Source organism: Cheilinus undulatus, linkage group 11 (genome assembly GCF_018320785.1).
Source record: "Cheilinus undulatus linkage group 11, ASM1832078v1, whole genome shotgun sequence".
Taxonomy (NCBI): Eukaryota; Metazoa; Chordata; class Actinopteri; order Labriformes; family Labridae; genus Cheilinus; species Cheilinus undulatus.
This window is the reverse complement of record NC_054875.1, coordinates 4,362,038-4,376,390: the sequence shown is the minus strand read 5'-3', so window position 1 is coordinate 4,376,390 and position 14,353 is coordinate 4,362,038. Positions and strand designations below refer to the sequence as shown.

Here is a 14,353-nt window from a genome sequence, read left to right as displayed (position 1 = left end):
AGTGGGTAATAGTGGCAATAATGGGGCAGAAAGTGGAAAGATTTGGTTTAGAAGTGACAAAAACAGGCAGAAAAAAAGTGTTAGAAAGGGTAAAAAATTGAAACAAATGGGTATTAAATGGCAAAATTTGGCAAAATTGGTGTTAAAAAGTGATGAAAAAGGGGTTAAAATTTGGTAGAATTGGTGTAAAGTGGCAACAGTGTAATTTCAAAAATATTCTTAGTTTTTTTAGGCATCTAGTGACCTCCTCTAATTGTCTCGTGACCCCTAATGGGTTCCCGACCCCAAGGTTTAGAACCACTGCTGTAAACAATGCTTATCATGTCATGAGGCCAAAGGAGCTGCAGAGACAGGATTGTTGCAATGCACAGATCTGGGGAAGGCTGCAAAAACATTTCTGCTGCACTGAAGGTTCCCAACAGAACAGAGGCCTCCAGGATTCTCACATGGAGGAAGTCCGGCACAACCTGGACTCTTCTTAGAGCTGGTCACCAAACTGAGAGATCAGGCGAGAAGGGCCTCAGTAAGAGAGGAGACCAAGAACCTGATGGTTCCTCTGACTGAGCTCCAGAGATCCTGTGAGGAGATGGGACAAAGTTCTACAAGGACAACCCCTCCACTGATCTGGGCCTTACGGCAGAAGCCTCTCCTCAGTGCAAAACACAGGAAAGCCCTCTTAGAGTTTACAAACAACTGAAAACATGTGACTAGTTGGTAATACATAGTAACATGCTGTACCTTTAAAATACACTTATGTCAATCTAAAAGGTCGATATGTCTTTGTATGAAGGGTTTAGAGGCAATCTTCAATAAAAGAAATGGATAAACCATTTGGTTAGATAGAGTCAGAGTGGTGAAACTTGCAGCCTGTTAGAGGAGAAGGAACACGTCACATACATGCATCATGAATGACTGTTACTGTTGTGAGCTCTACCTTGCTGCAGAGTGTTGGTCGTGTAGCTCGACTCTGGCAGCTGGTACGTAGGAAGAGTCGGCATCCCCGTAGGAGGAAACCCACCCGGCAACAGGTGGTTGAATGCTGCTAGCTGATTGGCCCCTGCTTGTTTTCGCCACCGTGCTCTCCGATTGCTGAACCACACCTACAAAAATAAAGGAGCACACATCAGTATCTTTAAATTCACCAGTGATTCGGCAGAAAAAAAAGAAGAGCTGATTGATCTCTGGAGTGGAAGAGAAAGTCGACGCTACGTCAGTGGAGTGTGTGTTCACTTCATTATGTGTAAATGGAGAGAGTGTGTGTGCTTAATCATGCGTTCTTCCTCACTGACTGAAAGCGGCTTCAATGAGATGAATGGAGGCCAAAAGAGGAGGGAGAGGAGGCGTCGACGTCCTTCAGCTAAGCGCTGCACTCATGACCGATCAAAGCAGAGAACACACAGACGGCCTGGAGGTGTTACACCCTGTTTGGAGGATTTAGATCTGAAGGCACAATAGTTCTGTTTCATTTTATGGAGAATCTAGATCAGATTCTACAAACCTACTGACTCCTGAACACTGTGTGACCTGCAAATATACAAATAATGACTACAGGTCTGTAGGGTCAGATACTCAAGGAGTTGTCAGTGTGAAAGATTTGCTTAAATTCTTGAAGGATTTCCTGCAAGATTATCTTATTAAATACTTTTGCAATTGTTTCATCTACAAATACACAAAAAAATAAAACAGGGAATGGCAAAAAAAAGTTTTACAAGTAAAATATTTCAGGTACCCATTAACCCTTCAAGACCTTTGCTATTTTTTTTTTAATCATTTTGTCTCTCCAGGACTGTTCAACATCAGCTCTGGAGTGCACGGTCAAGCTCTAAGCATCCTTTTTTTTTCAGGACAACCTGGACAGACAAAGGACAAAACTAAACGGAAATTAATCCTCAAAGATTTTTATGTGACACGCAGTAAACAATAATGACCCAGACTTTTTTTTTGCAAAGACTTGTTCTCCCATCTCTTGGAGACCAAAACGTGAAAAAAATCATCCTGTGACAAAAAAAACCTTCAAAATATTCACATATTTTCAAAAGAATTCTTTGCACTTTTATTTAGTGGCTTTATTTGTGCCTTTATTCAGACAGCTCCTGTCTGCAGAGATGCAGAGGGCCACATCACAGACTTTCTGTGTCTCTTTCTCTCCTGAATGAGCTTCTCAAGCCGTCTCCTGCATGATTGTAGTTTGACCAAGCATGATGTGACGATGGAGCAGCCTGTCATTGGTCGTCACAGCCCGTCACAAAGCATTGTGGGATATAATATGAGCGTTAGTGTTGGATGATTGAAAGTAAATGAAAGAAACTGATTTAAAAACGGTTCAATATCAGATTTACTGGGTGGATTTAATTTTCAAAACACCAAAGTCAGGTAGGTTCCAGGCTCACTAGAAAAGCTTCTGTAAGGAATTTGAAAGCATGGAGAGCATAAACGGCTGGCTCCAAGAGGGAAAAAGTAAGAGGCTTCAATTTATAGGTCAAAAGTTATTAAAGTTTTTTTATAAACTGCATCACTTCCTGTCATATACAACACGAGTCTCAGAGGTTTACCCAGATGCTCAGGTAAAATTTCAACCTGATTCATGCTTCTGCATCAAAGCTGTGTCGTAGCTCAGTGTAGCACTTAACCTTTCACATGCAGCCAACCTGCACCATATGTCAAAATGGCACAGACTGCAAGCCCTGTGATTGGTCCGCTATTTAGCACTGGTGACTGCAGGTCTCTGGCATATTGTGTTCATCTAAGCTCTAGATGAGGATGCAATCAGTCAAACCTACTTGCCACATCTAAAAATATTGCTCATGCATTCTCTTATCCTTGTCTCTCAGTGCCTGAAGAGTGCAAAACCGAGTCCTGACTGCATGCAATGCAAACGAGCATCAGCAACAAAATCAGCCTGATTAAACTGATTCCTGTTGTAGCATCCTGATAGCATGTGGCTGATGCAGCAAAATGCAGTGAGATGGTTCTAAGATGATCCCGTTGCTATTTTCATCTCTGTTGCTGACGTTGAAATAGACAAGGAACAAGGAAAAAGGAAGATGACAAGGTACCAGGAGTATATGAGACATTTATTGCACCCTTCATTTTCTTTGACTCCTCCTCATAAGCACTTGTTAGGTAGTTTGAAGAAGTGGAGAAAACTGTATTGCAGGTAAGGGGTCAGGTTTGGGTGCTGGCAAATGTGGGTCTGCAAAACTGGACCCGTGCAGGACTGTGATTTGCTTTATGTCTGAAGTCAAAGGAGACTTTATTGTATTATTGACATAACATCATATGAAGACTAAAATAACTCAGCACTTGTGGCTGTGTGGTTCTTCTACACGCTACTGAGGCTCCTGTTTGTTAAATAATGATATTGTCAAACTGACAATATTTCTTAGTTCAGACTTCAATTGTCCAATCGGCCAAGCAAGAGTCAATGGCAGAATAAGCTGTTGGGCATTTTTCATGGGCGCAACCCACATCCTCAGCTCTGCTACTCATCCCACAAAGGCATGCTCCTTACAAACGTGGCACCATTTAAAAGTGAAATAAACAGGCTTTCCAACGATGTAAGATGTTGATGATGCAACAAAAAATAATCCCCCAAACACAAATTTCCTTACTTTTTGATCTGAGTTTAGTCACAGGAAGAGGGGTGAAAACGTCATGCTGTGTTATGGTGAGGAGATCGATCTTGCTCGTCTGTCTGCCTCAAAACTCTTCTACCAAAGGCAACAAGGAGTGTTTCGATTTGTTCTTTTTGGAAGCAGCACTTTGCAAAAATCATAAAAAATGGTAAAAAAAAAAATATCTGCAATATTTTTGTTGCTTGCATCGACTCAGAACAGCTTGAGAAAAGAAATTATGTGCAAATCAGCTGCACGAAAACAAAAATGCATGTATGCAGAATGGCATTTCAATGACTGCATCATAGGAGGACATCCATGCATGCAATTTATTTTACATAATTTCCCTCCATCACTAACATTAAGATTGTGGTTGTTTTTTGAGAGATTTCAAGCAATGAACACATTAAAAAGGGAAAGCCAGCTTTGTTTCCATAAATTAAATAAACCCAGGTCTCCAGAAAACAACCAAAATTGTATCTGCAGAGCAAAATAAGATACATGCATGTATGTCCACTTAAGGCTTCCATAAAAATTGGAACTTTTTGTCTCAGATTCTTTTCCAAGCACACATGCATGACCCACTGACAGCAGATCCACTACAAGAACTTTTGGGTCCTAATCCACCAGCTGAGAACTGCTGTAATGAAGTCTAACCCCAGCGGTTATTTAAGGCAAGAGATGTAAACTCCAAGTGTTTATAGTCTAATATTAACAATTGTGTGTTTTTAGGAGGTTTATTGGTGTTTCTTTAGGGTTAAAAGGATGTCAAACACAGACAGACACTAAAACTCCCCATACTGCTCTGTTAGAGGGAGCAGAATCAGACAGATTGTGAAATGACAAAGGGGGACGTTTTGCCAAAAGCTAAACTGCTCGTCTTTTTCAACTCAGCGGGACACCAATTTCAAAGTTCTTAATTGGAGCGACTTAAAGACAGAAGCTCAGAGCGAGTACGAGCCTGTCGCTCTGCACCAAACACACTCCCAGAGTGTGAATCTGTGTCGTCTCCAAACCCTCACACAGACACGGACACAGACATGCACGCCAGCCCACATCAGGACCCACTGGTAAACTGTATTTCCATCATTTGTGGCCCTTGAACCAGACCACACAATACCACTCACATGAGTTAATACAGCAGAGACTCTCCACAGACACACACTCACACACAGAGCTGCAGCAGGAATCCATGTATCGCCTCCAGCCTCCCGCCCGCCCACTTTCTCCAGGAATCCTCCTTTTTCATTTGGAGCAAATGAAAACATGCCTTTCAAGTGGAGCCGATCATTTGGACTCCTATTTCTGAAGAGGAGACTCAAATAATTAGAACAGGTGCTGTCGCCTGGAGGGACTACTGCAAGAGGAGAAGAAGAAGACTGATCCACTGCACGGTCCAGCTCCTGCAGAGCAGAGTGGACAGGTGAGACCTCCAGTTGACCACATGTGCAGCAGAGGTCCTGACATATATTTTAGTCCTTTTGTAAAGAGAGAAAGCAGCCTGCATGTGTGCATTTATGTGCAAATATTTGTGCCAAGAGCTGTCAAATCAAATACATTACCATATACTTCAATTTCAGAGAGATGACTGACATTTAAGCAAGAATGCCACATGTAATTATTTTCATAAAAAATGCCTGAGACTCCCAGAAAGGTACAGTAGGGTTACAGCAGCCAGCCACAGTTTCTTACTTTCAAAAATTCCTCAAAAATAAAAAGAAACAACATTTTATATTATACACTATTAGTTTGACATGACTGGTTTTGCATGTCAAATTTCAGAGGACCCAAGCTTAAAGGGATAGTTAGCATTTTTAAAAGTGATTGCACGGGTTTTTGTCAAGATTAGCCAGAGGAGATGTCGGTAATTTCAGTGATGTTGGTGAATTTTTTTATACCACGATGGTTTAGATTATATTTAGGAAAAACCTCACTGCACTCTGATTGGTGAGACTCATTTGACTGACAGAAAGTTCGACAGGCAGGAGCTACGTTTCTGTCAACCAGAATGCTTGCTAGCTAGCTGACAGGAAGTCAGGCTTAGTGGGCTGTTAGGTTGATCCAGAGTTTGGTTGAGACTGTGATTACAATATGGAAGCCGCCGCGGATTGGCTTCAAGAGCTGTTTGAGTCCGCCTATTGTAAGCAGATGGCTGATGTCTGCAGTCTATGGCAAAGGTGCAGAAACTCATCTGTACATTCCAGCAGTCTGATGCATTTTCTCACAATATTTCTAATTTAAAGAAAAGCCAGCTGCAAAAAGAGATTGTCTCTCCTCATTTATCTGTCTACAGTTAGCTGCCAAAATGATTAACACTATGAAAAATGTGCAACACATGGCTGCAGAGACGCCACTTCATGAAGACAAAAACGGCACACCAAGTCCTCAGAATAAGTGCCCCAGGCCTGTAGGGGGCGCTCAGAGGAACAGTTCCTTCATGTTTTCCTACTGTTGATCATTTTGGTTGGTTGTGATCTTTCGCCTGTGTCGGTTCAAAACAGCAGCAAACAAAGAGCTTATCAGTGATGGGAATTTTGGCTCTTTTCCGTGATCTGGCTCATTTGGCTCGGCTCCTAAACAGCTCTTCATTTTGGTACCATTTTAGCAATGTTACAACAAAAGATTGATATTCAAGCAGGTGTTTTACTCCAACTGTGCTCAATTTCTAAAATTGATGAATAATTATTTTTCAAAATATCCTGTCCCCCCAAAACACCTTTGTAGGTCAGATGAAATCTGCTCACTGGCTGAGCTGTATGACCCACCTGACATAAAACATTACTGCTACACCATCAAACACCAGTCCTTAATGCATGGTGTGCCTGTGGTAGAGGATGAAAGATCATCCCTACTAATCAATCAAATAACACACACACACACACAGTCTATATAGTAATAATACTATATAGATTTAAGAAGAATTGTTATTTAATAATAACAATTAGAATAGCAGCTATAAAAATATAAAATGGCTCTCAAACAGGATCCGGCTCTTATCGTTCATGTAAAAGAGCCAGCTCTTTGAACCGACTCGTTCAGAAACGACCCATCAGTAGAGCTTATCACTGACTTCTATAACTGATTAAAAAAAAAAAAAAGACGCAACAAGTCTGATTAAAATGTTTAAACAGGATAAATCTGACTTTTTTCCAGAAAAAATAAAGAGTTACAGGTTATCAAGATGGTTGTTGTTTTATTTCCAGTGGTTCTCAACAGCTCGAGGACGCACCATCAGCTTGCCAATCAGAAATTCTGCCTCAGATTTCTGATTTGTTTTGGATTTATTCATAAAAACAGCAAAGTTTGGACCTTAAGTTGTGCTAAATATGACAAATCAAAGAGGCAGAAGAAAACAAGCAAGCTTGAAGAGAGCGTCATTGACCTTCTTGCACAGTTTTGTTTCCAGGAGCACATTCACAACCCACTGAAAAGAGCTCTGCAACCCACTTTAGGGTCCCAACCTACCAGAAAACCTCTGCTCTAGACTGACTGAGGACCTCACAGCTGTTCAGTGGTTTGTGCCATCAAACAGACCCTGCATCTTCAGGTACCTCAGCTCCCACAGTCCAAATGCTCATCATCTCAGTAGGTGGCTCTAACTTTGCCATAGGTGGTCTAAGAACAACTGGATGTTCAGTATCAGCTGGGATCGACTCCAGCCCCCCATGACCCTGGATGGGATAAAACACACTGATCATGCTGTAGTCTACATGCCCAGGTATAGTCAGAAACAACACATGAACACACACACACCTCTTTCAACAGATCACTGAGGCAATAACATTTGTGTTTATCACATGCATTCACTCTTTTTTACATATTCCCATCATACTTCTCTATTTTTATCCTGACATTCTGTTTCCTGTTGCAGCCTCACACACCTCCACCTCTAATCAGAATCTCCTCTAACATCAGGGTAACAGTTTACAGCTCAACATTATCCCTGACTTCCAAAAAATGTCCCTCAGGATATAACAGTAGGACTATTACACATCTTATCTGGTGTTATCAGTGTTACAGGAAACCTGACCCTAACATAACAGCTGATCCGCCTCTAGTTGTGGGCAACCTCCGTGTCCACGAGTGCAGGTTTAAAGAACTGAACACTGGTGTCATAATTATGTGGAGAAAGTTTTAACACTTCACACTGAGTGAGTGCAACAACAGGTAACAGTCAGCTACAGGAACCATTTAGATCAGTGGTTTTCAAAGTGTGAGGCGGGCCTCCCATGGGGGGCGCCACAGAGCTTCAGGGGAGGCCCAGAACCATAAACCAGAAAAAAGTTGATTTGCTTTGGGAACTTCTGCTGTGCATCGAGCAAAATGGATACACTTACAGTTACTATATGGACTATGCTATAGAGCAGTGTTACTCAACCAAAGAGCCAAATTATTGAAAATACCTTTGCAAGAGCCACATTCTTAGCGGTGAAAAGTGACAAAAACAGCTTGAATTAGCAATAAAAATAGGTTGAAGGTGGCAAAATGGTCAAAAAGCAGCAAAAAATGGATGAAAAGGGGCAAAAATGGGGAGAAAAAGTGGAAACATGGTCAAAAAGTAGCAGAAATGGGTGAGAAGTGACAAAAAACATCAGTGGAAAGTGACTGAAATGGGCAAAAAGCAGTCAAGAGTGGCAAAAATGGGCAAAAAAAGAGGAAACAACTGATACGTAATGGCAAAGGGAAGTTTAAATGGGCAAAAAGTGGGAAAAAATAGGAAAAAGGGCAAAAATGGCAAAAAGAAGAGGCAAAAATTGGGAAAAAGGAAACAAGTGGTATTTAATGGCAATGGGTAGCTTTAATGGACAAAAAGTGGAAAAAAAAATTGTAAACAAAAAAAGGTAGCTCAAATGGGCAAAAAGGTGAAAAGGGGCAAAAAATGGGATAAAGGTGGAAAAAAATGGGGAAAAAGAGGCAAAAAGAAGTTGTATTTAATGGCATAATGACTGAATAAGAGGGAAAAGCAGATGTTTAAGGACATTTTCAACCAAAATATCCAAATATATTAATGTTAAAAATGTTTAAAGATTAGACATAAATGTTTGAAATGTTGTTGTTTATTTGTTTTTTTTGCAATTATAATCCTTTTTGTGGGTGGGAGTCCCCTGAATGAATGATTTCTTCTTAGGGGAGGCTCACTCTTCCACACTTTGAAAACCCCTGATTTAGATCTTTGAAGGGCACTAAAAAGTTCCAGAGGGATTTTAAAGGAGTGACAGAGCCACAGTACCAAACAACGGGCTCTATGCACGCAGGCCGCTCCCAAACTTCTGGTAGATTGAACACAAAAGAAGGGCGTATGATGGCAGATCCATTGTTTGCAGGAGTAACCAGAGCTGACTATCAATAAAGAGTTAAATTTAGCTGAAGATGTACATTACAGCACACAGCGATGATGCCATAAGTGCTATTAACATGTTTTAGAAACATCATATTAGGACATTTGACTGCCATCATGATAATCATTTTTGAAGCAGAGATTTTCTGCTCTTCATATTATGCATACATTTCAGCCTAACCATCCTTATTTTGGGGGATTAATAACCAGCATTATAAGTGTAATGGTGGCTCTGTTGTATAATTTGTCAGTGAGTCAGAAAACATTAAATTCTGCCTTTCTCTTCCTCCCCTGTGCAGAAGAACAGATGTTCAGACTTTATAATCTAAGTGCTGACAGATCGTTGAAGACAGCTGAGTGAACGTGACGATCTCCAGAATAAAATCTAAATGAATCATTCGTCTATGAATAAAAGACGACCAGCGTCCAGGAGCTGAATGTCCATACTTCTCAGACTCTGCAGGTATAAGAACTGGCGTCCACGCCATGCTGGTCTCCCTCTCCTGAGTCTTGATTGACCCTCGTGTCTGCGGAGGATTAACGCTCCCGTGAGACAGCCGGGCCCGTCTGTGATCTTCGCTGAGTTTTACAACAAGTGGAGGGCTTGAAAGTGGTGGGAAACACAGATTCCAGCCAAGATGTTGGAGAGTGAGACATACAGGAGGAATGCAGCCCCCCACCCCCGACCACCTCACAGCTGTTGTCAGAGCTCTGCCTTGTTTCCTCTCGCTCGGCTGTCAAACCAGAGCGGACCACAGACAGGTTCCTCAGCTGAGACGGGAACAGCTGGCAGAGTCTGACTGAATGTATGTGTGAGGAAGATTCAGACTCAGTGGGTAAATATGGGCTTCAAAGTCTCACAATAGAGGATTGAAATGTTGTGCAAAGAGATCAGCGTGAGTGTGATGAAGAAATATGACAGGACAGAGGCCAAAGATCTGTCTGCACCCTGGCACCAGTGGAGAGAGCACGGCCCAGTACGGGACAGGGAGTTGTTTCAGTTAAACTGTTGTTGCTCTATTGATTTTCAAAGGTTTATTATCACACTTTGTGGACGGGACTCCACTCTGTGACTGAACATTTTACCAGAGGGCAAACAGAGTATCATGGAACTTCTACAGCGGCGATAAAAGAGGAACTTTTACAGATCTAAATCAAGATACTGATCTTTGAAACTCAGCAAATGCATAAAAATAAATCCCTCAGTGGACCTCTGAAGTGGATCCTTCAAAGGAAAATGTGTGTTAAAACTAATGGGGATGCACAATAACAAGCAGTTTCATAATTAGCATGATTTTAAGATGATACTTTACAATAAGAAATAATCAGACCCCCTTAAAGTGACTGACTGAAGTCTAGCCAGTTGGTGCTTGTCGTCTCACAATTAGTGTGTCTGGTTAATCAGTATTCCTGGCTACCATTACACTATGAAGACAAAAGAACACTCCAAGCAACTCAGAGAAAGAGTTTTTAAAAAGTATAAGTCAGGGGAGGGATACAAAAACAATTCAAAGGCTCTGAACATCCCCCGGAAAAATGGAAGGAATATGGCACATGTGCAAGAAGGAGACTAGTGAGAGAGGTCACCGAGACACCTATGACTGCTCTGAAGGAGCAGACAACAACTGTTGGCCGGGTTCTTCACCAGTCAGAGCTTTATGGGAGAGTGGCAAAGAGAAAGACGCTGTTGAAGAAAACTCAGATTCAGTCTGGACTAGAGTTCACCAGAAGGCATGTGGGAGACTCCATGGTCAAGAGGAAGAAAGTTCTTTGGTCTGATGAGACCAAACACTGCACATGACCGCAAACACACCATTCCCACTGCGGAGCACAGTGGTGGCAGCATCATGCTGTGGGGGTGCTTCTTAGCAGCGGACTCTGGAAGGCTTGTAAAGGTAGAGTGGGAAATAAGTCTGGCGAAATAAATGAAAATCCTGGAGGACAGTATCATTAACTAGTCAGAGAACTACAGCTTGGGACGGGATTTATTCTCCAGCAGGACACGAGCCGAAGCATGCAGAGAGAGCACAAGATTTGTGGCTGGACTTCACAAGGGCTGTTCACACCTGATCCCTGTGCAACCTGACAGAGCTTGAGCATTTTAGCAAAGAAGAATTAGAGTCTGAGTCCAGATGTTTTAGCCTGACTGAGACCTATCCACACAGACTCAGTGCTGCTATCGTAGCCAAATTTGCAATGCAGATTCTAAATGCAGACTTTATTTGTTTTATATCAAATATTGTTATTTAATTGACATTACTTTGTAGAAATCTGTTATCACTTTGACATTAAAGAGATTTTTTTTTGTCTTTTTTTGTAAAAAAAACAAACAAAAAAAAAAAAACTGAATTAAACTGACCATAATTGATTTATAAAATCAATAAAAGGGCAGAAATATCCAAGGTGGTGAATGCTTTTTTATTATCTCTGTATCATGTACTTTTCTAGGGCAGCTCAGGGGCCACATGCAGTACAGGGACTTCGACCTTTGACCTCTAAAATCTAGTAAGTTCATCCTTGAGTCTGTGCAAAATCTGAAGAAAATACATCCAAACTCGTAAAGATATTATGGTCACAGTAATGATTGTGACTGATGGGACAAACACCCAAAAACATGATGCCTCCAACTTTGGCTCATACCAGAGGGAAGATGGTTTCAATTTAATCAGACACTAAAGCACTGCACAGAAGTTTATGAGAGAGGAAAAAACTCCAAATACTTGGAAAACAGCAAAAATATGGAGAAGATGTTAGATAGAAATGCAGTCCTGCTGTGCTTCCTGAAGTACATGCTGTGGAAGTGACAGAGTGAAGAAACTGATCTGATGTTTGTTAAATGGAGTGGACAGCTGGATGTCCTTGTCTTTATTACCTGGACCCTGGCCTCGGTGAGTTTGGTCCTCTGGGCGAGCTCCTCTCGGGTGTAGATGTCGGGGTAGTGGGTTCTCTCAAACGCCTTCTCCAGCTCCTCCAGCTGCTCCGCCGTGAACGTGGTCCGACTCCTACGCTGCTTCCTCTTTAAGGGGAGGTCCGGCTCTGACTCCACGTCTGATACTTCGTCCATCCGGCTGCCTGGACGACACACAGAGGGGGAACATGACGGGTTAGACATATGTCATACTGTGCTCCTGTTTTTATGTGGACTCTTAGGAACTACGAGGGCCTTTTTTAAAAGACTGTGAAGCCAATTTCTTATCAATCAAAACCCCCTGAATCATAATTTTAAAGAGCTGAATGTCATCATTAACTGAGCTGCAGCTCAGCTTCCGGCTGATCCAGAGATGCAGAGTACAGAGGGACAATCGATGCCTCAAATACCTCGCCCTCCCATGATTTCTGTGGTTATTTATATGACAAAACAATACTCTCCAGCTTTCCATAACTACAGTTCTATATTATAAATCTGCATATCCCAGCATCCCCTGGGGCAGGGTTCTGGGAGTTTGAGTGGAACGAGGGGTGCTAATCTCTCCAGACCACCTTGGTGATGTGTGTAGCACCATTCTCTCTCCGCAGGCCTCGGGGCAGTGCAGACAAACACAACAGCGGGCTGAAAATAGTCCCAAAATATTTATTGTGCAGCTGATTTCACTCACGCTGAGAGTGTCCACACTGCTGCTCAGAGAGAGACAGGGGGATTATCTGATGGAGGCAGATATCTGCTTCAAACATGGCTGATACTCCAGATGTCAAACGGGTGCATTTAATGGTTTCTAAGGTTTTGCTTTCAGCTTTTCAACTTTAAAAACCAAAATTGTACAGTGACAAACCCAGACTAATGTTTATAATCAATGAATGTTTAATAATGATGATTCCACCTTGCATTGTCCAAGCACATACGTGCAACTTCTGCAGACTTTTCTGTAGATTTTAAATAACCTGCTGGAAAGTTTTATATTTATTTGCATTGAAAACAAAGAATAAAAACTTAAAGAGAAAACTGTCAATAGAAAACACCGCTGTTCCTTAAATATTTGAGGTGAATAAACCCAGCCTGGTGCCCAGGGCTCAGAAACATAAGCCAAGGTAACATAAAAACATATTAGGTCCAGGGTCTTTTTTGTTCTTCTTCTTTCGCTTTAGAGAAAATTGTAATTCAGAAACAAATAAATATGCAAAATAAAAATTAAAATATGCAGCTCAAAAGCTTAAGTCCCCATATACAGGTTGGAAGCGAGAAATAGTTCAATATGGCTGCAGAAGTCTGCAGAAAAACAACAGTTTTTTATAAAGTGTGCAACTGAAAGTCTGTAAATACATGAAATCTATTAGTGTTTAACTGGCTGTGTTACACTGACTATGCCTTTAAGGCTGCAGAGAGATAGCTGACGATAATTCACAGTATGATTGGTCAAAATGAAACCTTTGCTTTTATAAACTAACTTTAAATTAATATATATATATATATATATATATATATATATATATATATATATATATATATATGCACAGAGAGAGAAAACAAACTAAACCTAAGCCTATGAGTGTCCAGGTCAGAAAACCATCTTCCTGGGGCGCGCCAGTAGTCGAGTGGTTAGGGCGGGCACCATGTAAGTGGGCGGCCCGGGTTCGAATTCGGCCTATGGCACGATTTCCCGCATGTCTCTCCCCGCTCTCTTCCCTGTTTCCAAGTCTATCCGCCGTCCTCCTCTGTCTAATGAAGGCACGAAAAGGTCCAAAAATAAATCTTAAAAAAAAAAAAAGAAAGAAATCCATCTTCCTTTTTCTAGATTCGAGCTGTAATGACGGTAAAAATATGTGAAGAATTAGCAATAATAACCTTGTTTGGTCAAAACTGAACATTGTAATATTAGCATTAGCAGCTAGGATATAATGACATAGAGAAGCCTGATATTGGTGCTTGTAGCCCTGATTTTGATGATGCACAAAGTCTTGGGGGTCAGGAAGAGTGAACAGCTGCACTGTAAGCCCAGATGAGTTGAATGTACTTTAAAAATTTGAGGACACCGGTTGCCCTAAAAAGTTTAAGTAATGTAAAATGAAAACTTCAGTGAATTCAACTTTAGTTTTTAAGCACAACAAACTAGATGCCAAGTTGATTTAACTTAAAATCTCTTGCTAAGTCAATTGCTTTGCATAATTTTTAAACTTAATATTTTAAGTCCATTGCACTAAATTACAAGCTGATTTAATTGAAGATAATTTGGAAAATCAAATAAGTCAACTTAAGATTTTCAAAATGTGTACACTGTAAATGGCTGTTAGTGAGCCACTGGACCAGTAGGTGATATTAATGTCAGTGTGCCATCCAACATTCATAGACATTAATGTTATTAACATCGCCCCCTATGTAGCTCAGACAGCAACTTCACTCATGGTGCATTTTATTTATTTATTTTATTTAACCTTTATTTAACCAGGAGAAAGCCTCTTTGAGATT

General features: G+C 41.1%; 1 protein-coding gene across 3 annotated transcripts in view; it reads right to left on the bottom strand.

Moving 5' to 3' along the window:
* The window catches only part of LOC121517381 (paired box protein Pax-7-like), a 107,069-nt gene that overhangs the window by 37,149 nt on the left and 55,567 nt on the right, over nt 1-14,353 (bottom strand). For all 3 annotated transcript variants that reach the window (XM_041799089.1, XM_041799087.1, XM_041799088.1), the window contains 2 exons: nt 11,825-12,024; nt 935-1,100 (listed from right to left, as the gene is read on the bottom strand). In XM_041799089.1, coding sequence (XP_041655023.1) covers nt 935-1,100; nt 11,825-12,024 — 366 coding nt within the window. The remainder of the gene's footprint in view (nt 1-934; nt 1,101-11,824; nt 12,025-14,353) is intronic.